Below are 24,901 nucleotides of genomic sequence, written 5' to 3'. Positions count from 1 at the left end.
GGTCGGGGGCGCGCGGCGGGGGCGCGCGGGGCCGGGGCGCAGGTTGACGGCCGCCGCGCCTCTCTCGCAGCCGTGCTGCTGCGGGCGCGGGAGGCGGCGCAGTTCCTGGGGCCCAGGCAGCGTCGCGCCTACCAGCTCTTCGAGGAGGCCAAGCAGGGGCACCTGGAGCGCGAGTGCGTGGAGGAGCTGTGCAGCAAGGAGGAGGCCCGGGAGGTGTTCGAGAACGACCCCGAGACGGTGAGCGGGGCCGGGGGCGTCTGGGGAGCCAGGCCCCTGCGCGCACTGCGGGGACCCGGGGCTTCCGCGGCACCGCGACCTCCCTTCCCGGGGTCCCGTGAGAGTCACGCCCCAGATTCTTCTGCACAGAGACGGTCGCGGTCCCGGTCGCTCACGCGAGCCCGGCCCACTCTGGGCCCCTCCGCGCCGCACCGTTTGAGCCCCACCCCTCGTGACCGCAGGGGAGGCGGGTCGGGTGGAGACGGCTGCTTTGGGGGTGCTCCGCGTCAGCGCCAGCCGGGAGTCCACTCTCAAAGTGTAAAGGAAACACAATGGTTAAAAACCCACGGGACCGAGGTCCGGATCCCAGGGCTGCTGCTCCCTCTTCTCCAAGGGGGCGGAGGGTTTTCCTGAAAGAGGAATCGAAAGATCTGAGGGCTGGAACTGCTTGCCGCAGCAGGTCCAAAAATACGATTACAGGAATGGTGCACAGATCCTATATGGGGAGGGGGTGCAAGCAGGGGGCCGGCACCCCTGCAGGGTGCTGGGAGCCAGCGTGGGTGGCCTGGGAAGCAGCGGCGGCCGGAGGCGCCCACAGTGCTGGCCCAGGGCACGTTCCTGCTAGCAGTGTCCTTGGAGAAGGGGGGCAGCCAGGAGCTGACAGCGCGTCCTGGGAGGGCAGAGGGTGGTGCATGAGGACGTGCGTGGCTGCGACCTGCAGGCCTGCCGCGAGCTGTGACTTTGGAAACCCGTGACAGTGACGGTGTGGACGTGCGTTGCACTTCATGCTGCAAAGTCAGGGTGATTCCGTGGCTCGGTTTTTGGCTCTGCGGAAGTTTTTCTGTTAAAGCGTTCTTGGGGATGAAATGAGCGTCTCCGCAATAAGAGAGTGGCGCCGGGTGTCCCCTGCAGGCCTTTGTTTTGCCTTTTATGCTAATGGTCGACTGGACGGTCCCTTTCAGACGAGCTTTTCTGAAACAAGCTGTGCGCTATCGAAGGGCCGGGTGCAGCTCTCTTGGCCAGAGGCGGTGGCTGCAGTGGCTGAGCCAGGGAGGCGGGATGGGGCTGTGTGTCCGGCAGCTGCCCGCAGCCTGGACCCTCCTCTGCGGCGTCTCCCAGCTCCCTCGGCCTCCGTGCCGTCTTGTTGCAGAGGTCTCTCCAGGTCCTGGCCGTGGGGCTAGTGGGCACCGGTCACCCCAGGTCCCTGCCTGGCCATGGGGTTGCCCATGTGGCTGGTGCAAGGTGCATGCCCTCCAGTCCCAGGCTCACCCGGAATGTTCTGCAGGCACAGAGAGCGTGGGGTGGGGCTTGCTGGTGACAAGAGTCAGGGCAACAGGCCCTCCCAGCCCAGGAGCCCCTGCCGGCACCCCCAGAGGGGCTGAGCCAGCGCCCTCAATAACTTTGTTTTTTTGTTTTAATTATAACTTCACAAAGCTGTCGATGAAGACAAGAAAAACAAAAAAGTGCCCAGGACCCCAGGACTGCCATACCACCGCTGTCATTTCAGCGTGCTTCCCTCCTGGGCGCGGTCACCGAGCCTTGATGCCGGGAGGTCGCCCTCCTGTCTGGGGACCGCTTTTAACATCAGAGCCATCTGTAACATTCCAGAATTCCGCCCTCCTTCCCACCCCCTGCCCCAGTAGCAGTGTGGACATCTTCCCTTTATCTTCCGGCCATCCCACCGGACCCAGCCCCACCTCCCTGGCAGCGGCCGGGCGGCTGCACGCGAGCCCTTGCACCTTCGGGCACAGCTCGCGGTTCGCTGGATCCTGCTGCTGGCGGCTCTCCCTCCCTGTTCCCGGCAGCTGGAATGCTGGGAAGAGCCTGGCTGGGCGGGGCTGGGCGGCTGGCTCTGCTCCCAGTGCTCCAGCAGCCCAGGTGTGCGCCACTCAGGGTCCTGCTCTGCGGCGCCCACCACGGCCTGGGGCCCAGGACCCCTGCTGGGGAGCTCGTGCCAGGTATCGGCTCCGACAGAGGCAGTGCTAGGAGTTACCAGGGAGTCCTCCCCTCGAAAGCTTTCCTTGCCTTGAAATACCACTCGTCTTACATTGGGTCAGGGAGGCTGGTGGAGCGGTCCAGGACAAGGCATGACCTCAGCTTGAGAAGCCACCAGTCCTGCTGTGGGACCGTCCCTGCCTCCCTGGGCCTGGGGTCCTGATGTGCGTCCCCTGGACCACCTGCCAGACTCCCCAGCGGGTTGCAGGGAATGCGCTCGGCTGGCCAGGCAGGGCCGCCTTCAGGGACTGATCCCACCGCCCTTCCTGCCCTGGACCGACGCAGGATGCTGGGCGCCGGCAGCTTCCGTCTGTGGGTGTCTTGCTGGGCCCAGTGAGCCACCTGCCCCTCCCAGGGGAAGGCCATGCTGCCTGCCCTCCCCGGGCCCTGGGGGGAGTGAGGCGTTTGCTGCTGCACCCAGCTGGGGCCGGGGAAGCCCTGCACCTCCAGAGCACAACACCCTTCCCAGACCCCGCCCTTGTAGCACTGCCCGCTAGAGCTGGCGCTGCTGGGAGGGGCGGCACCTCCCACCGCATTCCTGCAGGCCGGGCCTGCCCTAATCTCGCTGCTGTGCTCCGTGCCAGCCCAGCCCTCCTGTCCTTATCTTGTTTTCCTTTTCATGTTGTTATTCTCCCTTCCTGGCCGTTCCTCTGGCTGAGTTCCCGGTCTGGGCAGCGCTGCGGTCACCTCTGCCCATGTCCCCAGCCCCTCTCCACAGTCTCCTCTTCACTGCAGCACCTGATGCCACCTCAGTAATCACCCTTTGCTTCCGGAAAGGATTCTGGACCAGGGACTTTTTCCAGCCCAAACCTGCTGCCCCTGCACTTTGACCCCGGCCTGTATGCAATAAGAAAATCTGCATTGCAGGCTGGCCCCACCGCCTTGCCGCCTTGAGATCCAGTCAGTCCTCACGGTAGGGCACGTAGCGTTCTCCGGGAGCTCTCCCGGGAGGGTCAGCAGGGCCACGCCTGTCCCAGCCATGTCTCTCCCACTCTCCTGCCCCCCCAGCTCTCCCAGATGCGGTGGCCCCACCCTGCGAGTGGGGATGAGCTCTCTGCGTGGGGTTTTGGGGTGTGGTCAGTCTCAAAGGCCCGCAGTCCACTGGCCCCATCTTGGTCTGCGCCTGCCCCCGAGGACCTTCTCCCTGAGCCTGTGATATTTGGGGACAGCTTGGAAAGGGCACCCTGGAGAGGCAGAAGTCCCCAAGTCCCCCTCGGCACAGCTACTTGGCATGAGCCCTAGGGAGTCCCAGGAGGAGGGAAGGGACCCTCCAGGCTGAGACCTCCTGGGCAGCCCCTTACCCCACCCTGCCTCACACACACATGCACACACCTGCACACACATTCAGACACGCATGTACCTACACATACACACGCAGAGACTGGCCCACACACCCTGACACACGAGCATGCACACATCCACGTGCACACACACCTGCACACATTCACACACACATGTACTTTCAGGCATTGACCCACACACATGCATGTACACACGTGCACACACACCTGCACACACATCCACAGACACGTATCTGCAGGCATCGGCCCACACGCACCCTGATACATGTGCATGCACACATACATGCACGCACACCTGCACACACATCCACACAGACACATAACCTTCAGGCATTGACCCACACACATGTACACACATGTGCACACACCACGTGCACACACACACAGACCCATGTACCTGCAGACATTGACCCACAGGCACCCTGACACACACACCTGCACACACACCCACAGACACATACCTGCAGACATTGACCCACACGCATGTACACACATGTGAACATACACCCATGTGCACTCACACAGACACATGTACCTGCAGACATTGACCCACAGGCACCCTGACACGTGTGCATGTACACACACGTGCACACACACGTGCAGTCACACATGCACTCACAGGACACACGCATGTACACACGGAAACACACGTGCTCACACACACTTTTCTCCTGTGACTTAGGGGTCAGAGCGTCAGTGTCACTAAAAAGTGAGACAAGGTCCCCAGGCAGTGGGGCCCCTCCCAGAGCACAGCCTGCCTCCTGGCCCAGCCTCTCTGGGGATCTGGCCACTGGGGGCCTTGGGGACACCAGTCACTGCGAACAAGGACCACTGGGTTGTTGCCAAACCAGCTGTCCTCTCCCTGACGGGCCGGGCAGGCTGGGCCAGACCTGGGGCCGCGTCCCGGCTCTCAGTGGTCCCTGTGCCTGCACCTGGGTAGGCCTTTGCTGCCACCCTGGGCTCTGCAGCACTTGGTGCCAGGCACTTGCAGCGTGTTCCCTGAGTGACAGCGAAGTGCCAGGCCCTGCGACAGCTCCTCGCCCGACCCAGCGAGCTCGGCGTCCGTGGGAAACTAAGTAAGACGTTCTGGAAACCGTGAACGTCTCCCTTTGTCACTCGGGAACAAGGGCCCTTTCAGGGAGCAGGCGCGCGGCTCACTCCCGGAGGTTCTAAGCGAGGGTCTCTCAGTCACCAGACACTCCGGGTCACCACTCTGCCCGGCACCACTGACCGGCACTGCGCTTCTTCAGGCCTCGTCCTCTCCTCGCTTCTCTGCGGTAAAACTGGGATGTTCCTGCAGCACGGGGCACGGTGCTGTTGGAGGGTTTGGTGTGAATGTCCGGAATGCCCGTGGGCTGCGGCGGCTGTTCCAGCGGGTGACTTCACTGCGAATCGCTAATCCTGAGCTGCCAAGCTGGCTTCATGACCTCGGCTTCCTCGTTCATGATAACGGGGTCGTGGTGGCCGTGAGGATCACGTGGTATGTGAAACGCCGGGATGCACCGCCGTGCAGCAGACACCCGGCGTCCCGTGGCTGTGGTGCTGTTTCTGCCACGATCATGGCCTCGTGGTTCCAGTTAGGGAGTGTTTCGGGCCACACTGCTATGGGATCAGCCATAAACAGGAGACGATGGCCCTCGAGTGTGGGGACTGTCCGCGGCAGGGCCCTGCAGAAGCTCCCACCGGCCCCTCGGGCAGCGTGGAGCAGGGCAGCGCGGAGCAGGGCGGTGCTGGCGCTAGAGCCCACTCTGCACGTGGGGGCCTCTGCCTGTGCCCCAGGACGCAGAGACCCGTATGTCTGCCCCCACACCCCCCCACACCAGTCTGCTTCCACAAATACCATCCACACGAGCCCGTGCCCACGTGCTAACAAAGGGCTCCGGGCTGTGAGGGCCCCCATGAGGCGCGTTCCTCATGCTTTCCCGAGACGCTGTGGGTGGCACGTTCTGAGCAGCTGCAGACAACCCTGCTTCGCGGCAGCCAGGCCCCCCGCGGCCGGGCCTCACCTGCTCGCCTGCTGCGCAGTGAGCGCGGAGATGACACGTGGACCCGCTGAGCAGCTGCCGGTGCTGGGGGAGCCCTGAACTGCGCAAACCCTCACCCTTCCTCTTTCTTTCCCCACAGGACTATTTCTACCCGCGATACTTGGGTAAGTGTCAACCTCCACGTCACATAGTTGTCGCGGAGGCTCAGCTGGGGTGCATGTTCCGTGTCGGAGAACCCCGTTCCCGAGTTGCTCCTGGAGAGAAGATCGCTCAGCCCCACGGCGCAGAGCTGGCCGGGGCACGCAGGTCGGAACACGGTCTCCTTGTTTACTCCGTACCGTAATTTCACGCCATGTTTGCGGAGCCTCACCCGAAGCCGCTGTTCGCAGACCTGCATTAGCTCAGATCCGCTCTTGTCTGGAAGGGGACGGTGTGGGGGTCCCAAACCTCCTCTTCGCAGGACCCAGCACTGCTGAACCCACCGAGGCCCACAGAGGTGTTCGTGTGGACATTTAGCATATGATTGGTTAAGTCTGTGGACACCGAACATGCTCCTGCTTGAGGAATAGCAACGCAGGCGCACCTGCGGCCGTCAGAGCAGCGGGGTCACCGCACGTGGGAGGGGTGACGGCACAAACTCGTGACGCCCAGCCCTGTCGGGGCATCGCTTTGACCTCACGGCTCCTGAGAGGGGCCGATTATCCTTGGAGAACCACGTATACGATTAGCGCTGTTTTAAAGTTCTTTGGAGGCAAATCGCTTAAAAGGAGGGAAGGGTGTTCCTGGGTCTTCCTTTTCAATTTTGTAAAGTGCATTTTGTAAATTTATTGGCCTTATGCCCTCGGAGAGGTACCTGCTCTGGGTCCACATCTGGTGACAGACAGACTGGGCCCGTGGTTGGCCCTGAAGTCCCAGGCACTTGCCCGGCCCTGGACGTGCCAGTTTGGGATGTGGGGCAGAAGGTGCCGGTTATCCCGGAGTCCACGCTCCAGACATGCTCTGTCGCCAGCACCGTGTCCTCCGTGTGTGAGCAGCCGTGCTCTACGTCCAGACACGGCCCAACCCCCGCTGCTCAGTGCCCAGTTCCGGGCCATCCCTGGGTGCTGCGTCCAAACGCCGCGCCTCCCTCCCTGGGCTTCCTGCGGAGCATCCGCGTCCCGCTGTGCCCAGCGTGGCAGGGCGCGGGGAGGGACTTCCAAAGTGAGGACACGTTTCCCAGCGGGGGTCGACTGAACGTGAAGTTCAGCTCTCTGGCTGCTGTGAGAAACCCGCCGAGTGTCTCGGTGGGTCTCCGTGCAGCGGCAGGGCAGGCGCAGGCCGGGTGTGCACGCGCGGTCGTCGGGGTGCAGGGTGCCGTCGACTGGCGGCGCGGTCGCTCGCAGTGTTAGTGTGCTTTGCATGAACGAGAGCCAGACCGCGCTGTTGCTGGAGGCCGTGGCGCCCCAGGAAGAGGGAATAACGTGCCTTTCCAGGGTCCGCGAGGCTGCAGTTCTGCGTCCCGCTGTCCCCAAGCGAGCAAGACTCTCGCTGTCTGTCTTGCAGAGTGCATCGGCAAGCATGGGTCTCCATACTCCAGAAGCCCGGACTTCGCGGCCTGCGTCCAGAGTGAGTCTGTTTCCTCTGTCCTCCCCGGGGCACTGTGCTGGGCGACGCTGGGCATGTGGTTTGCAGGGTCCCAGACCTTTCTGTTACCTTCAGCACCTCCCTGCAGCCCACTCCCTTTTCACTAAACTCTCTTTTTTAGCAAGTAAATTTTGTTTTTCTAAAAACAAACAAAAAATGCACATGGAACAAAACTTAAACATTTCCCAGGGCACATCCCTGCTCTGTGTCCTTTACTTAGAGGCCACCGCGGTTCCCAGCTCCGAGTGCTCCGTGAACCCAGACCTGAGTGCACGTGAGGCGGCGTCTGTCCTCACACCGAGGCAGCGCCGCGAGCAGGGTCTGCGCCTGGCTTTGTGGCCGTCTGTCCCGGAGCTGGGTCAGGGCAGGTGTGGCGTGACGGCCTGTTTGGCCCGCAGCGTTGGCAGACATCCAGGTCACTGCCCACCTCTGTCGTTACAAACAAAACCAGGGCGATGCTGCCGCCGGCACCTCCTGCGCCCGGCAGAGAGGTGGGACAAGCGCAGAGTCAGACCTGCGCTCACCTTTCGTTTTGCCCGGAGCTGCCTTCGCCATTCGCCCCCACGAGGCCAGCGGCTGCGCTTCCCGACTTCTGCCCAACTAAGGGTCCTTTTAACTTTTCGATCGTCTTCCAACAAACAGGTGCAAAGTGACACCAGTTCTGCCAGTTTGCTTTTCTTACTAACGCGTGAGGCCGAGCTGCCTGTGCCTGAGAACCGTGTATTCCTTTTCCCATGAACTGTGTTCACGTTCTTTGCCCGTTTTTCTCAATTTGTAGGAGTTTGCAAATCAGCCGCTCGTACTAAAGGCAGCAAAACTTTTTCTCGGCCCGTCCCGAGTCTTCATTGGTGGTGTCACATTTAAGCGACTACACGGGGTTGGCATTTCTGGGTGTCCTGTGCGCTTGCGAACGTCCACACAGATGGCGCCCCGCACGGCAGGGACCCAGACAGCCCCGGGGCGCCCTGTCTGCGCCCTTCGGAGTCACGCAGGCCCGGCTCTCTGACGACAGGCGCTCAGCGGGGCCCGTGTCTGCGCTCCACAGCCGAGAGCCGCAGCGCCTGCCGGGCCCCGTGCTGTGGGAGTATTTCTGCTGTGCCCGTTCCACAGATGAGGGAAGGTGAGGCCCTGGGGGTGCCGGAGTCTCCTCCTGGGCTTGGCGCTGGAGCCCGGCAGGCCGCAGAAGGCCGCGTCCCGCACCTGTTGTCCCCGGAGCCACTGGGCAGGGCCTGCTGGTGCCGCCGTTGAGGCCTCGGCCCCGGCGTCGAGGTAGCCAGACCAGCCTCCCCTCCTGGCCGAGCCTCCCCAGGGGTCAGCCGGTGACCTCTGTGGGGTCCACACAGGCCTGGGAGCATGGCGGCAATTTCAGTTTCTTCTTATTGTCACTTTTTAGCGGTTTTCTGTTGTGAATTTGCTAAACCAGTGGCTTCTTTCTTAATTACGCGCTCACGCGTGTTAGCTCGTTTTTGTTCCTGGTTTCACATGTCTTGTTGCGAGATCATGCAGCAGCTGTCTGTGTTCCGGCGTGTGGCCCGTGGCGTCCTCTGCTACGAGCAGCGCAGCGGGGCCCAGCAGCCCTCGTTCCGGCCCCGCCCGGCTGGGACGCGCAGGCGCACTGCTCTTCATCACGCTGCCCGCGCTCGGCCTGTTCCTGGCTGTTCTGCTGCTGCCGCGCACAGGCTCGTGGGCTCCCTGACCTGCGGCGTCTGTGCAGGTCGCCGACCCCACCTGCTATTTCTGCGCCATTCGTCTCGCAGAGTTACTCACTGTTTCGGTTCGTCGGGTCATTTCGGGCATCAGAGTCCCGAAAGACGTTCAGTCGCAGCGTGCGTTCTCGTGGGAGTGGAGACCTCGTCCTGCAGGGGCTGGCTTCGCGCGCTGGTTGGAGGAGGAGTCTCCTGCTGCTGCCCCCTGCCCGCCGCAGAGAGAAGCGCCATGTCTCCCCAGCGTTTGCCCACAACTCACACCTGCGGCCAGGGAGGTGCTGTGAGGTCCTGCAGTCGGCAGGGAGGCCGGCGCGACACCACGTCCTGCGCAGGGGCAGGCGCCAGGCCTGAGCTCGGATGCGGTCGAGGCAGCTTCGCATCTGGGCTGTCGGTTCCTTTGTGAAACACTCTCATCTGGGATTTGTGGGCACTTGTCACAGCTCGAGTTCCTTGTTCAGAAGTGACAGTATCTGTCATTGCTAAGATTAAAGCAGGAGCCTCAGAGACTCCAGATTGAGTCCCAGGCGGGCACGGACCCCAGGGGTCCCGTGTGGGGGCCACACCCCGAGGGCAGTGCACGTGCTGGGCGGTGGGGCCAGGCCAGGACTCTGTCCTCTCGGTGCCCAGGAAGAGCCTCGGTCTCCATTTCCTGCCTTCCCACCGGCAGTTCCAGCTTCTCTGCAGCCGGAGGCACTCGTCCTGCCCGCATGGGGCGGTGGTGGCGTCTGGTGCTCAGGGCCCCTGGCCCCTGGCCCTGGGCATCCCGGGAAGGTCGTTGCGGGCCGCGGTCCAGGCAGGGGGCGCAGTGCCCCACAGGGTCCTCCCCCAGAGGAAGCGTCCCCCTCGCCCCTTCTCCCTGGCAGAACAAGGCCCAGCGCCGGCCTGGCGCGTGCGGTCCTGGTCCCGCTTGTCCTCGCCCCGGAAAGGCCTGTCGGCCGTGGGCGTGAGGCTCACACTTTACCTGCAACCACAGCTGCCCCGACACTCTGCCCCGCCACGGCGGCCACGCGGCCCCATGCCCTCTGCCGGGCGTGCCCCGTGGGGCCTGGCGAGGTTTTGTCATCACGCGCTTTTCCTGAATGTGTCCCCTAGTTCCACAGAAGTCTGCGGGGCCCCGGCTGGGTGTCCGCCACTTGACGGCTTCCTCTTGTCCTAGAGACGAGTTTCCCACAGAGAAGTGGCTAAAATCGGTGGTGAGCGGCGTTCTCTGGGGACAGCACCGTGGCTGGCTCCAGGAGTGTGGGAATCTTGGGACAGTCCTGCCCCAGGCAGTCGGCCGGGCCTCCAGCCCCGGGCACAGAGGCTGTGACGGAGGGGCTGGGCGTTCCGGCAAACTCAAGACCAAGTCAGCCAGCCCTCCGCGTCGGGTCACAGGTTACGCTTCTGAGATAACGCTGGGTCTTTAAGCGAACGCTCCAGGTGGAAGTGCACCCATCCCCTAGACCTCCCTCCCCGAGGGTCCGGCCCACGGCTACCCCGGGGCTGAGGCGGGGATGGGGAGGCAGACGCAGCTCCGTCTCTCTCCTTGTGGCCGACGCACCTCCCAGCCTTGAGTGCTGGCTGGACAGTGGTGCCCCAGGTACGGCCCAGCGAGGGCTGCGGCAGGATGAGGCGCACGGCAGCCAATGTGCCGCAGAATCTCTGGTCCTGACCTCCTTTGCCGTGACTCCGGCCGACAGACCCGTCCCTGCTGACCTGCCAGAAACAGCCAAGCGAGGGTCCCAGACGAGAGCCAGGCGCTCCACCCACATCCAGTGTTTTGTGGGCTCTGATTTGTGCAAAACAGGCAAACTGCGCGGCGCACTGTGGGACAAGCTCAGAAGGGAGCTGGAACATCACGCAGGTTGCCTGAGGAGCCTGGTCAGCCCCGATCTGCCCGGGCGACAGGCCCCACCGTGACCCAGCGCCAGCTGACAGAGTAACAGCTGTGAACTCAGAACTGGTCACCTCCTGCCGGAGCAGGCGCGCCCTGCGCCATGGAGGGCAGAGGTGGCGGCTCTGGCGGGCGTCCGTGGGCTGACCACTGAGAGCAGATCGGCCACTGGCCCGACCGTCGTCCCGGAGAGCGAGGAGACCCACTGGCGAGAGCGCCCACCTGGCGCAGCCTGGAGCACCTCCAGCTCCTCAGCAGTGCCAGCCTGGCGCCCACAGCCCTGCCGGCCTGGCCGGGCTTGTCCCCGGCCACGGCCCACGTTACACTCTCGTGGAATCAGCGGGTGACTTCAGATTGCGCGGGGTGGGCGGGACAGAGGGAGGCTGGATGTGCGGCAGTTCGCGGAGTGGAAGAGCCCGTCCAGGCCATGGACTTGCCGCCTTCCCCTCCCCGGGGAAAACACACTTAAAGCAAGTTTGTTTTCTCCTAACAGTGAAACAGTTACAGCAATTTTCACACTGTGGGCTGGTCACTTAGCACTCTGGGGCTGTTTCTTCCTTCCTGGCTCAGAGGTTCTGGACGGTCCCATGAGAAGAACCAGCCCGTGTCAGGACGGTGTTAAGCGTGGTGGCCTCAACTGCGTCCAGGGCTGGTCCGGGCTGGGGCAGAGGTCAGAGGCTGCCCTGCTAATTGCCAGGGCCTGGGGTGTTCTGACAGCGGGGAAGCAGGGAGCGTGTGCCCGTCACCCTCACCCAAAAACAAAGCCCACGGGAGGACTGCGGTCTCGTCCTGGGTCTCAGCGCGGTGACACCCTCGGGAACGGGCGAGCTCACGTGGGCTGTCTGGGGTCAGCCCAGGTCCTGCCTCTAACAAAGGAGCCGCCCTGGACAAGACAAACTCACCCTTGTAGGAGAAGGAAGTGGGAAAAGGAATGACTCGGAGACGTGCGGCATTGCCAAGCAGAACAGTTCCCTCGAGAGAGGAAGACAGACCACAGACTGCAGAGGAACAAAGGCGGAAACAGATCTGCGGAAGGCTGGGCCCTTCCTCGCAAACGGACAGTGGCCCGCGGCGCAAAGTCAGCCTGCACGCCGCATCTGACGAAGCAGCTGCGGCCGGGAGACAGTCCTGCTTGCTGAGAGTCTCTGACTCCTCGGCCAACATGGCTGCGTCTGCACCTCCCTGAGGGCCGCCAGCACCGGGTTTTTCAGAGCCTTCCAGAAAGGTCCCAAATGGCTGCGTGTTGGCCCCCACGACGCTCGGCTGCGAACCCTGCAGGGTTCCCCAGGAGCAGAGCGTGGAGAGGCATCTGGCGCGGCCCCCGTCCTGCCTGTGCCCAGCCCGCTCTCCTGCCCGGCCAGCTGCCCCGTGAAAGGACTCTTTGAGCTCCGGGTGTAGTCACAGTTCCCTCTGCCAACCCGAGAGCCCCAGGGTTGCGTAACTGCACACACAGGGGGCTCCCCGCCTGCTCTGCGGCGTGCGCCAGCTCCGTGTCACGGAAACTGCAGCCGTGTCTGCGAGAAGCTCCTCAGAAAGGAGCTGCGTCGGAACGTTTCTGTGGCCATAGGCCCCGAAACAGAGGCTGGAACCAGGCAGGCGGCAGCCGTGTCCGAGTGCTCGGCTCTGCTGGGCCCAGGCGGCTGCGTCGCGAGCGGGAGGCAGGACACACCGGCGGGGCTGGGCGTCGACCAGAGGTGGACCCTTCCCGCCAGCGCAGCCTGGGCCTGGGGCCTGGTCCCTCCCTGTCTTTGCAGGCGCCCGCCACCCACATGCTCAGCGTGTGCACGCAGAGAGCGTGTTTAGGCTCGGCGGGAAGGTGGAATGTTCCATGTCTGCCTGGGAGCCCTGGAGTCAGCTCCCTGGGAGGCCCCTCGGCCCCTCCCCGCCCGGCTGAGGTCGAGGCCCAGCTGCTTCCTCCCAGCTGACTGGGTTTTCCCGGAACCGGGCCCAGGGCCTAGCTCCTGCCCAGAGGTGGGACTCGACCGGCCTAGGCCAGTGCCGGGGGCCCCGGGCCCGCTCCCAGCAGCGGGGGAGGCTCGGGCGCAGCTCAGGCGGCTCCTCTGTGTCCTCCGACTCAGGCCTGCCCGACCAGTGCACTCCAAACCCCTGCGATAAGGAGGGCGCCCAAGTCTGCCAGGACCTCATGGGCAACTTCTTCTGCCTGTGCAACGCCGGCTGGGGGGGCCGGCTCTGTGACAAAGGTAGGGGCCGCCACCGCTGCCCTGCGGTGGGAAGGGCCCCCGCGGCCCCACTGTGCCCCCAGGTGGGCGGGTGGGGGCTCCCTGGGAGACCTGGAGGGGCGGGCAGGTGGCAGGAGCGGAATGCCAGGAGAGGGCGGTGATTTCACCTCTGACCTCCCGAGCTAGCGCAGGCTCAGGCGTGAGCAAAGACTGCGGTTGGGGGCTGGGGGCGGAATAGCAGCACAGTCCGGGACCAGGCTGTGCCCTCAGGCTGGCCCATCCCAAGGGATTCGTTCTGCCTCCCGCCTGTTGCCGCCTCCCCCACCGCCAGGGCACCCGCGCCCCTCCCCCAACGCCCACACCCCTCCCCCACCACCCCTGCAGCCTGTCCTTGTTTGCAGATGTCAACGAGTGCAGCCAAGAGAATGGCGGCTGCAGCCAGGTCTGCCAAAACCAGCCGGGCAGCTTCCACTGCGCCTGCTACAGCGGCTTCGCACTCTCCGCAGACGGCAGGACCTGCCAGGGTAAGGCCAGTTCCTGTTTCTGGAAGGGTCGGTTGGGGCGTCCTGCAGAGACAGCACAAGCCCGGGCATGCCGCAGATGGAGCCGGGGCTCCCGCCAGGAATGATTCACCAGGACCCGAGGGCGAGAACTGGGGTCAGTCCAGCCAGTGAGGCTGAACCGCTGGCTTTGGGGCCCCTTCCAGCCCCCGGAGGCTGTGGGGAGCCTGGACCTCCCCAGGCGGGTCCCGCCCAGTCACACCCGCCAAGCCTCCCCACCTGCATTCCCGCTTCTGGTCAGTCTGGGCTCCCCCGGACTGGAACGGGGCAAAGTCACCATGACCACGTGCAGCCTGCCACGTCCGTCCCAGGGACTGCCCTGGGCTTTGCCACTTCGGGGGCCCACCTTCCTCCTCCCTCCCCGGATCGGGACCTGCCCGGCGTGCCGCTGCCACTCACCCAGAGCGCCGCACTGTAGCAGCCGCGGATGTGCCGGGCAGGGACAGCAAACCTGAACCCCGCAGGAGGGGTCCCTGTTCTGCCCCCCACTGTCAAAAAGCGGCTTCAGCTTGTGTCCACCTGAGTGGTTCCCACCATTCCCATCTCGGCGCGTGCGCTAACCCGCTTCCCCTGCAGCCGGTGCTCCCGCCTGCAGAACAGAGCCCTCCGCCACGGCTCTGCCCCGACCCGGAGAGGGACCCCCCGCTGTGCAGGCAGGTGCAGGACCCACAGGTGGGAAGTGTCCACACGCGCCAGCACGCAGCGAGCGCCTGACGAGGCTGGTGTCCAGCCGCCGCCTGGGGCGGAGGATTCCCACCTGCTCCCCCCTGCGTCCCCGTCCGGTTCTCTGTGCCTGGAGAACACCGTGTCCCAGGTGTGCAACTCACCTCCGCCTGGGCTCTCGGCACTGGACGCTGGGTTGCCAGGTTAGCGGCTCAGGTCTGGGGCTGCGTCACAACTGACCAACCGAGGCCAGCCCGTGGGTCTCCCTGGGGTGGGACCCTAGCGGGAAACATCCCCGGGCGGTTGGTTACTTCTCCACCTCCTGCAGCCACCAGGTAAGTTACACCCCCACACCAGCCTGGCAGTGCCCTTCCAGCCGCTCTCGGTCTGAAATCTATTCTCTCCCACGTCCCCCGTCGCATGTGCTGCCGCCTGACGCGGAGCTGCCTGTCCAGGCAGGTGGGCCCAGGGCCCTGGCTGGCGCCAAGCCTGGTGGCACCTCAGCGTTCTCCTCCCATAGCCCCGGCAGCCGCCGCAGCGTCCCAGCCTGCGGTGACACACAGCGGCCTCCTGACCGCCGGTTTTGCTTGCAGACATAGATGAATGCGCAGACCCGGGGGCCTGCGGAGAGGCGCGCTGCGCGAACCTGCCCGGCTCCTACTCGTGCCTGTGCGACGAGGGCTTCGCGTACAGCTCCCAGGACAAGGCCTGCCGAGGTACCCGCGGCCCAGCCGTCTCCGTGCCCAGGCCGAGAAACACACCCTGGCGACCCACCGCGGGCGGGCCTAGGACAGACGAGGGTGGGGGGAGGCGGGCAGCTCGGGAGAGAGATTCTGTCCCTGAAACTGAGCCACACACGCACCAACCAGGTAGCAGCCTCTTCTACCGCTGGGCCCACACACGTGCCCACACACGGTCCACACGCTCACACACGCACATGCATCACGCAGTGCACACATACACACGTATAGCAGTGCACTCATGTACGTACACATGCACACATGGGAGCACGTACAGGTGCACGCGTGTGAACCCACATGCACAGACCACATGCCTGTCCTGGGCCACACAGACACAGAGGTCAGCAGGGCGGGGGGCAAGGGGCTGTGAGCTCAGCTGCCTGGCGGGGGAGACGCGACGCCCAAGCTCGCTCTTTAGATCTCCGTGTGTCTACGCGGCGTGATCACATGTGATCAGAGGCCAACGCTGCAATCACGTGGATGGGAGGGCACGGGGGCGTCGCCCTGCTCACTGCCCTGCTCACTGCCCTGCTCACCGCCCATCCCTTTGCCCAGCAGATGTGGACGAGTGTCTGCAGGGCCGCTGCGAACAGGCCTGTGTCAACTCCCCGGGGAGCTACAGCTGCCACTGCGACGGGCGCGGCGGCCTCAAGCTGTCCCCAGACATGGACACCTGTGAGGTGGGTGGCCCAGGGGCCCCACTCGCTACTCGTTGCCTGTGACCCTACACGCTGACAGGGCTTGCGGAGAGGCTGGGGGGTCAGCCGCGCGGCCAGGCCCGAGGTGCAGACCGTCTGCTGTGAGACACATGTTTGGCTGTGTTTGTGCATCTCCATAGCAACTCCCGCCGCGCTGGCCAGCCTGGCCACACACCCGGTGCACGGTCCCTGGCCTCTGCCAGGCTGCCTGCGCGGCCCAACCGGCCGCACCTGGGGGACTCGGCGCTGCCTGCGTGGGGGACATGTGGGGACACTCCAGCCTGTGCCAGCTCTTAGCTTCCCTTTCCCTGGGGCCCTTTGCCTGGGAGGGGATCATGGTGAGCGCTTATTAAAAAACAAAACAAAGGGCTCCTCAGACAAAGTAGCCACGGTGACAGCCTCTCAGGATCGCGGACCCCGGACGTGGCGGCCGCCTGGTCTGGGCTCAAGAGGTGCGGGATAGCCGGCCAGCTCACGAGACGCTTGCCCGTGTGGCACGCTGTCCTCGGGCGGCTGCATGGCCTCCCTCTGTGCCGCGCCAACTCACCCCGGCTGGCCCGGGCGGGCAGAGCAGCCACACGGCCCTCCAGGGTCCTCGCGCCGGCCCTGGCTCGGCCTCCCTCGGCGGCGTGGAGAAGACGCAGCCCAGAGCAGGGGGTCGCAAGGCCTCCGCGTGCTACTTGCTTCGTGATAGTGCGCAATAGCTTGTCACGGCTCTCCATGCTTTCCTATGCGTTTGCTTGGAACATCTCATGGTTTAGAACGCGAGGGCAAAATGCACATTAGTAGGGAAGGAAGCAGTGAGTGCCCTGGAGCAGCCCGGTGGGATTCTGACCCTAACGAGCAAACCCCTCTCACCTGGGTCCCCGCGGGCTGGGCGGTGACAGTCTCAGGGACTTTGGGAGCACAAGGTGGGCACCACACTCCCTGGGATGCGGGAGGACGGGGCCTGGTGCTACAGAGAGCGGGGAGAGGGCGAGCGGAGGGGCGTCCGGCTGACGCGGCCCCTCCCATCCCCAGGACATCTTGCCCTGTGTGCCCTTCAGTGTGGCCAAGAGCGTGAAGTCCTTGTACCTGGGCCGGATGTTCAGCGGGACCCCCGTGATCAGATTGCGCTTCAAGCGGCTGCAGCCCACCAGGTGAGACCCTTCACGCACAACAACAAAGTAAGCCAAGTGGCCGCCATGTGGGTTCACGGGTCCTGGGCCCAGCAGGTGCCCCGGCCTTGCGTTGGGGGCCGTCCCAGGCAGGGCGGGGCCTGAGCCCTCAAGTGACCGGCTGGGGCGGGGCCGGGCTCTGCTGTGCAGACCCTGACGCCCCTCGTGTGCCCAGACTCGTGGCTGAGTTCGACTTCCGGACCTTTGACCCCGAGGGGGTGCTCTTCTTTGCCGGAGGCCGCCAGGACAGCACCTGGATCGTCCTGGCCCTGCGGGCCGGCCGGCTGGAGCTGCAGCTGCGCTACAATGGTGTGGGCCGCGTCACCAGCAGTGGGCCCGTCATCAACCACGGCACGTGGCAGACGGTGAGTGTGAACCCTGCGCCCGGCCCAGGGTCTCCTACTGGCCTGCTGGACAGCTGGGGGGGCGACTCTGGGCGCCATGCTGTACGCACGTGACGGGGACCAGGGACCCTCTGGGGGACGGTGTGGAGCCCAGGGCCTCTCGTGATGTCACGCCGCATCTAAGTGAAGATCCCGCAGGGAAGGGCCTCGAGCCAGACCCTAGTTCTCAGTTCCAGGGGACACGTGGCTGTGTCTGGGGACAGTTCTGCTTGTCACCGGGGCGGGGGAGACGCTGGGGCAGCCCGGGACGCCCGCCACAGGGTGGTCCGGCTGCAGCGCCTGTAGAGCCTGGACCACAGCCGCCATCTGCACGCGGCTCCTGGCCGTGGCCTGACTGGGCGCCGCGCGCCTGCCTTTCTGTGAAGGACAGCGTGGACACAGCCGTCCCGGCTCCCATGGTTCCTGCGGAACATCCAGGTGAGCGCAGGCTGGGGCTGCTCTTCCCAGCGACGTCCAGCCGCCTGGACCCAGCCCGTGTGGGCAGCCCGAGGGCGTCCCGGTCAGGCCTGCACGTGGGCAGCGGAGGTCTGTCCCCAGCTCTACCGCGGAGCCAGACCGTCGGCAACAGAACAGAACAGGCTTCCACTGGCAACGCCTGGGGCCCCAGACCAGACGGGGCGTTTGGAATAAGCATTGGAAGAACCACAGAAGAGCAGTCTGTCCTTCGGAAGCCAAGATAAAATGGAAAGATTCGCCCTGGTCTCCGCGAATGAGACACTGCGGACGCTGCTGGTGCTTCCACCCTGACAGTGACGTCCCGCTCCTTCCCTCACCGCTCCAAGGACCAGGCCTCTCCGAGCACTGGGAGAGACGTTCTCAGCAAAGCCACAGATAAAACAGCAACGAGGAGGACACGGTCCCAGGGACGCAGGACATGCGCCGCACACACTGCGCGGGGACCACGTGGTCCTGCCACGCAGCTCACGGCGGCCGCCCGCCCCACACAGGTCCTCCCAGAGGATGTGGGCGGCCACGGGTGAGGCCCCTGCCCCAGTCACCAGACACACCACGTTCTTCTGATCACTTCGGGTACAAGCAGGTGACACGGTTTCCACTTCAAGAGGAATCAGATATTCTTCTGGAGTTTAGGAACATGTATCGACCATGTAGTGGCAGACTCCAAAGTTTCTACTTGGAAAGTTCTGAACGACTTGGTTGGTTCATTCAAGTCCCTCCTGGCCCAGGTGGGACGAGCCTGCCCCCCCCCCCCGAGGTCGGGACCCTCCTGGCCCAGGTGGGACGAGCCTGGCCCCCCAGGTGGGCTGCCCCTTCAAATGTGGGCTCCCACGTGGGCTCCCACCTGTCCTCACAGCTCCGTCTTTCTCAGATCTCCGTGGAGGAGCTGGAGCGAGACGTGGTGGTGAAGGTGAACAAGGACGCCGTCATGAAGATCGCGGTGGCCGGGGACTTGTTTCAGCGGGACAGAGGCCTGTACCACCTGAACCTCACCGTGGGCGGCATTCCCTTCAAGGAGAAGGACCTGGTACAGCCTGTAAGTCCCACCCCGTCCCCGGCGCTGGCGCGGGGATGTCGCGGTTTCCCGTGGGCTGAGTGTGGCCCAGGACCGGGGACGGCAAACTCCTAGAGCGTGGCAGACAGCAGGGCGGCTGCGTCGTTAACCTCACCTTCTCTTCTTATGAGACTCACTTAAGTTTTTGTCTAAACTGCTGATAAAAATGTCATATTGCAGTACAGATAAGACAGTGAAATTACTATTCTTCCACCAAAAAACAGAAAATCAACTTTCTGGATGTTCCCAAAAACGTGTCGGACTGTTGACCCTGCCGTGGTTTCCACAGTGCTCGGGAGGTCGGTGCGGGTCCTGCCTCCCCCTCCCCGCACCACACGCCTTCGCGCCGCGCCGGGGAGTCTCTACTTCCCCCGCTGCCGTCCTCGCCAGAATCCGTGGTGTAGGGAGTGTGGTTTCCACCCACGTAGGGAAAGGCGTGCGCCTCTGGGTGCGGAAGGCCGTGGTGTCGGCCCGGAGCCCCAGGGCCGCAGGAGGCTGTCCGGACGCCCCTGGCCCCAGCCCCCGCACGCTCACACCGCCTCGACCGCAGGGCAAGGCCGAGGCCACCCGCTTTGTTCACAGTCGTGCTGGACATCAAGTAATCCCGTTGCGGTCTTGGGTACACAGCTCGTGTTGTTTGATCTTGGATTCACATGTTCTCCATCCTTTTCTTTGGAGAGATTTGAAAGCTAGCTTCACTTCCGGAGCACACAGCGCCAGAACCCCGTGTGGAAACGGGTGTTCCAAGTCACTCTGTCAAGTGCAGAGCCCTTTTGTGAAACCACCACCACAAACGCGATTTACCCATTTTGCCGCAGACCCCGCTGGCCGTGTGGCCCCGCGCGTGGGGCGTGGCTCCCAGAGGCCGCCGTGGTTTCTGTCTCCCCAGATAAACCCGCGCCTGGACGGCTGCATGCGGAGCTGGAACTGGCTGAACGGGGAGGACTCCGCCATCCAGGAGACGGTGCGGGCGAACGCCAGGATGCAGTGCTTCTCGGTGACAGAGAGGGGGTCCTTCTACCCCGGGAACGGGTTTGCCTTCTACAGCCTGGACTACGGTGAGTCCCGCAGGGGCCGCGTTGTACTTTCAGCCACATTTACGCTAAAACGAGCAGGCCGCCACGCCCGCTGCTTCCCACCTCGGGGCAGGGTTGGCGACAGGCTGGGGCCCGCCACGGGCGCTCAGGGTGGCCCTCCTGGTCTCCCTGGGTTTTGAAGAAACGACAGGGACGTGCAGAGCCAGGTGCCCAGCCCTGGTGCCAGGGGCTGGGCGGGAGGGGATGGTCCAGGAGGATCCTCTACAGGAAGTTTTGAGATGGCGCAACTTGGGCTTGTCCGTGTGCGCGAGGCCCTCAGTGGCGGAGTGGACGCGGCAGTCGCCGTGACTCACTGAGGAATAAAAGAGGACGCAGTAGAGACGGCGGTGTGGCTGCCCCAGGGACGCCAGGGAGTTCGGACTAGAACATGAGAGGAGTGGGAGGAGGACAGGGGCCTCGGGAGTGGATCTGAGCAGTGGCGAGGGCCCAGGTGCTCGAAAGGACAGCCCACGCAGCTGCAGCTCAGGGCACCGGGAGCAGGGCGGGGGCAGGGTGCGCCCGGGGCAGGGCCATGGTCTGTCCAGGATGCCCGCAGCCCATGTGCCCGGAGGGCCCTGGGGGTGCCAAGGGCTGGATCGAGGGGGCGTGGACCCCACCCCCATCTGCCAGCATGACGGCCGCGGGCGGGCGGGCAGCTGGGGACAGCTGTGGCAGGAGGCGGCAAATGTTGGGCCCAGAGGCACAGCACAACCCTCTCTCTGTGCTTATTGCCAGACTGGCGGAAATTCACAGTAAAAACACTCCTGAGATGCTGATAAGTGAGCAGCACTCAGAACTTACACGGGATGAGCTAACGCACCGGCCTCCTCAGGTGCGGGTCCCCCTCCCCGGGGCCATGTCCCTGCTGTGTCCCCCACTCCCACCTTGCGGGTCCCCCTCCCCAGGGCCGTGTCCCTGCTGTGTCCCCCCTCCCCGGGGCTGTGTCCCTGCTGTGTCCCCCACTCCCACCCTGCGGCTACCACTGGGGCAGCCCCGTCCCGCTCTGCCCCACTCTCCCCTGGCCGTGCCAGGGCGCAGGCAGCACCTGCTCTGTCAGGCCCCAGGCTCCGGACCTTGGGCGCCCTGCAGGACCCCCATGTTCAAGGAGGGCCCTCCCGGTCAAGGGACGGGACCTGCTCCTCTGCCTGAGGCCGACCTCGGCTCACCACCTGCCCGTAACCATCGAAACCACGACAGTCAGGAAAGGTTCTGTGAGAAGAGAACCATTCACCTTTCGTTGCAGCACCTGTGTGTTGCACGCGCTGTTCCAGTCTTTACACGCACAAATCCAGCACGTCATTGCCACGTTTAACATGCGATAATGTAACACGACGTGCTCACTTCTAACCACTTAACGACGTGAGCACTTCCCAAGTCACACAGACACCACACCCACGGCGTCTGGTGACCGTGTCTCTCGTGGTCTGCCCACCACGCTGCTGTCGTTCTGATCTGCGAGGTCTGAGACAGCAGAGGCCACGTGGAATTCAGCTCTGAATGGGGCGCCCAAGCTCCTATGCATTTTAATGAGTCTCACTAAGCCATTAACATCCATTTCACAAGACTCATCGGGAAGCTAAAGTGCTGGACTGACTCACACCGCAGCAACCAGGAGGGGCGCGGCCCCCGTCCAACGTCAGAGCAGCCTCTGCGTGGAGGTCTCTGCTCTGTGCCAGGGAAGACGTCCCAGGAGAGCTGGGCTGGTGCCTTTGGGCCGGCAGCGTGTGCCTGGACACCTGCCGGGGCACGTGGGGTTAAAAGGTCTCGCGCCTCTTCTTCACGAGGAAGGAAAGTTTGCAGGGAGAGAAGGCTGTATTTGTGTTACTTTTCCAAATCCGCGTGCCTCAGTTACTGAGAACTGCCCATCACAGACACCAGCGAGGGATGGGCGCTGTGTGACTGGGTTTCAGGAGCTCACGGTGGTGGGGACAGAGCACAGGTCCGCCCTGACCCGAACCCGGCCTCCAGCGGGGGGTGTCTGCACAGATCTGTGCACATACCAATTCAGTGTCACTTTGCCCAAACACTCTTGCTGTAGGCCTGGGAACTTCCCGGTGACATAAAAGCACTCAACACCCAGGCCGTGGAGACCGTCCTCTGGCTTCTTAGTCGGCGGGGGTTCGAGTGCAGAGCCAGGCGTGGGCGGCATCTGCCCCGGGAGAACCAGAGTTGGCCCTTTGTACCAAACACCCCCGTGGGGCCATCTGCGAGAGACACGGGTGTCACATATATGCTTCATTCCGACACACTATGTATGAGACACGTATGTGACACAGGCGCACACAGCGTGTGCGTGACAAGCCCTCCACTGAGGCACCGGAACAGTGAAACCTCGCAGCTCGGAGTGCAGAGTTGCATGCGGTGTACACGGCACAGCCTCCCACTGCGATTTAAGTCTCCAACCCGCGCTGCTGCCTGAGGCCCGGGGAGGTGGCGGCTTTGCAGGAGGAGCTGCCTCCGCTCCTGCGGCAGCGGGAGGAGGTCAGCGAGGCCCCAGTGGGCGGCGGTGTGGCCCGGCCATCCCCCAAAGGGGCATTTGGAAGGGGGTGCTGGCGTGGCCAGCGGGGAGGCTGCCATCCTCTGACGACCCCGAGCCTTCGTGCCGTGGGCGGGATCTGAGCCGAATGCACAAGTCCCCGTCACTGCCCCGACACAGACGCAGCTGGGGGGTCTTGAGAGCTCAGCGCCGAGTCAGCGCAGCTTCGCCTCCCCCAGCCTGGCCAGCGCCGCTGCTCACGCCGCCTTCCTGCCTCTTGCACCACCTTGTAATGCGCGGCTTTCATCGCAGTGCGGACCTCCCTGGACGTCGGGACGGAAACCACCTGGGAAATAAAAGTCCTGGCTCGGATTCGCCCCGCCACAGACACCGGGGTGCTGCTCGCGCTCTGGGCGCCCGACCACCGCGCCGTGCCCTTGTCCGTGGCCCTGGTCGACTACCACTCCTCGAAGAAGCTCAAGAAACAGGTACGGCGGCCCCTGCGCCCGGAGGCCTGTGTGGGCTGCACCCCCCGCCCACCCGACTCTGCCCCCCGGGGTCTATCCCAGCCTGCAAAGCCCTGGCCAGAGGTTCGAGCAGGCGAGCTTGGCGCAGTCCGCCTCCGAGTCACGGTCGTCTGACACCAGCCGCCTGCGGGCCACAGTGGGCGCTCAGGTGTGGGTTCCCCGCACGGCGGGCAGCGCAGCGGTTTAGAGCAATCTGCTCCTGCTGTCAGACGACGTCACTAGCAAATTCAGCTTCCAGTTTCCTGGAAAACTCGGCTCTGCCGACACCCGCTGCCGCCAACGGCATCTGTCCCCAGGCGGCGCTGGCCCCACCGTGCCACTGCCCCACACCCACTGGGAGCATTTCAGGTCAGAGTCAGGTGCCGGCTCTGCTCTCTCCCCTCCGGCCAAAGGAGGAAACACAGGTCTGGCCAGGGATCAGGTCCCCTGTACACTTGCCCCGAGGGTGGGAGCCCCCTGGTCACCTGGCTGGACCCCGAGGAGGCCCCACACCTGTCGCCTCCAGACCCAATCCCAGCATCTGGAAATGGCAGCGGCAGGTACCCTGTGTGCGCGGTGGGCAGCTAGGCAGCCAGGCCATGGTGCCTTGAGCCACACTGCCGGGCCACCCGCCGGCTTCCTCCAGGCCTGTGTCCTGGCCCGTCGCGGGCACAGCCACCCTCCGGTTATGCCGATTCAGGCAGTGCCTGGTCTGATGCCTGGCACGTGTCTGACCCTCCCTGACCCTGGCTGCATCCACTCTGCAAGCACCTCCCAGCCAGCCCCTCGCTTTAGGCAGAAACTGAGGCAGGCAGGCAGGCGGGTCGCCCGCAGGTGGCGAGCGCAGAACCGGGGCTCCACCCAGCGCCCCATGCACACCCTGACCATGCCTTGGTGTCCCTGCAGCTGGTGGTCCTGGCGGTGGAGAGCATGGCTCTGGCCCTGGTAGAGATCAAGGCGTGTGACGGACAGGAGCACGTGGTCTCCGTGTCCCTGCAGGAGGGGGCGGCCGCGCTGGAGGTGGACGGCACCCGGGGCTGGAGTGAGGCCAGCGCCACGCAGCTGCGGGAGAGGCTGGACACGCTCGGACGGCACCTGCAGGGCCCGGTGCTCACCTTTGCCGGGGGTCTGCCAGGTAGGGCCCGCGGCTGAGAGCACCATGGGGTCACCCTCTCCAGTCCATCCTGGACAGGGCGGGGTTTCCGTCGTGTGGGGGGGTTGTTTCAGGAGGGAGGTCGTCGGGCCACGGTGAGGCCTTGGTGTGGATGGCGTCAGTTTAGTGGCCCAAGCCAGCCACCACCTTCCCGTGTCCCTCCCAGCCCATCAGCCCAGTGGAGGGCCAGGCAGGAGCTGTGGGCAGTTAACGGAGGAACCGCCAGCCCCTCCCGCGTCCAGCAAGGATGTCCAGCTTGTCCTGCCGGCTCATGCAAACCCGGGGTGGGACCCGTGTCTAATTAAGAACGTCCTCACCCATGGCCAGGAGCCACGAGGTGGTACTGACGGGTAGATGGAGCCAGGCGCTCGCAGACGCCCCCTTCGTGCCCAGCTCAGCACAGGTCGTTGCCGTGAACAGCAGGGTCTGTCCCAGCTGCCAGACTCGAGCTCCGCCCAGTTTTAGCAAACAGAGCTTTGAAGAGGGTCAGAGCGGGGAAGCCCTGCAGTGGGACGACTCCTGGGCCAGGAAGGAGACGACATTTGGTCGAAGCTCTGTGCCCCTGGGGCTGGCGCTGCCCGTCTGCGGGAGGGTCCGCAGACGGGAGGGAATGGCGCCCTGCGGGAACCCGGGCGGCAACCACTAAGCTCCATCTGTCTCTCCCCACCGGCCCAGACGTGCCCGTGACCGCGGCGCCAGTCACAGCGTTCTACCGCGGCTGCATGACACTGGAGGTGAACGGGAGGCCCCTGGACCTCGACGAGGCCGCGTACAAGCACAGCGACATCTCCTCCCACTCCTGCCCTCCAGCCGCGCCCAGCACGCCCTAGGCCTGCGCGACACTCTGCAACCAGGACTCCTCATGCCCTTCTGCCAAAGACCAGAAGGGAGAAGGGGGCTCGACTCCCCCGGGACCTGCCTCTGCCTGTAAATACCTGTAAATAGTGGGACGGGGTCTGCAGCCCGCACTCGCTGCGGGGTCCCGAGAGAGCCCGCCCGGCGCGGGAGGCAGCGCGGCAGGGCAGACTCAAAGAACATAAGGCTCTATTATTTTTATTACCAAATGCTTCTGACTGTAA

The 24,901-nt window shown here is 64.4% G+C and overlaps 1 protein-coding gene across 3 annotated transcripts; it reads left to right on the top strand.

Moving 5' to 3' along the window:
• Positions 1–48: 48 nt before the first annotated feature.
• GAS6 (growth arrest-specific 6) lies at positions 49–24,901 on the top strand. 3 transcript variants are annotated; one of them, XM_012661837.1, is made up of 14 exons: positions 49–237; positions 5,637–5,661; positions 7,040–7,102; positions 12,778–12,900; positions 13,281–13,403; positions 14,696–14,818; positions 15,401–15,522; positions 16,561–16,679; positions 16,873–17,062; positions 18,429–18,593; positions 19,501–19,669; positions 22,476–22,651; positions 23,576–23,804; positions 24,498–24,901. In XM_012661837.1, exons 4-14 carry the CDS (start codon positions 12,843–12,845, stop codon positions 24,650–24,652), a joined length of 1,629 nt encoding a protein of 542 aa, XP_012517291.1. In that variant the 5' UTR covers positions 49–237; positions 5,637–5,661; positions 7,040–7,102; positions 12,778–12,842; the 3' UTR covers positions 24,653–24,901. The 3 variants fall into 3 exon arrangements, with proteins under 3 accessions (XP_012517291.1, XP_012517288.1, XP_012517290.1); XM_012661834.1 differs by having other exon boundaries at positions 66–237; positions 16,587–16,679; XM_012661836.1 differs by lacking the exons at positions 49–237; positions 5,637–5,661; positions 7,040–7,102; positions 12,778–12,900; positions 13,281–13,403 and adding an exon at positions 14,023–14,305 and having other exon boundaries at positions 16,587–16,679.

Source organism: Propithecus coquereli, unplaced genomic scaffold, assembly GCF_000956105.1.
Source record: "Propithecus coquereli isolate 6110/MARCELLA unplaced genomic scaffold, Pcoq_1.0 Scaffold738, whole genome shotgun sequence".
Classification (NCBI taxonomy): Eukaryota; Metazoa; Chordata; class Mammalia; order Primates; family Indriidae; genus Propithecus; species Propithecus coquereli.
The sequence above is the reverse complement of the archived record's forward strand: the minus strand, read 5'-3'. Positions and strand labels throughout refer to the sequence as shown.

Coding starts and splice junctions, on each gene's coding strand:
- GAS6 (XM_012661837.1), top strand. CDS start 12,843: ATGGGCAACTTCTTCTGCCTGTGCAACGCCGGCTGGGGGGGCCGGCTC. Junction 14,819..15,400: donor CCAGGACAAGGCCTGCCGAG/GTACCCGCGGCC, acceptor TTTGCCCAGCAG/ATGTGGACGAGTGTCTGCAG. Junction 15,523..16,560: donor CAGACATGGACACCTGTGAG/GTGGGTGGCCCA, acceptor TCCCATCCCCAG/GACATCTTGCCCTGTGTGCC.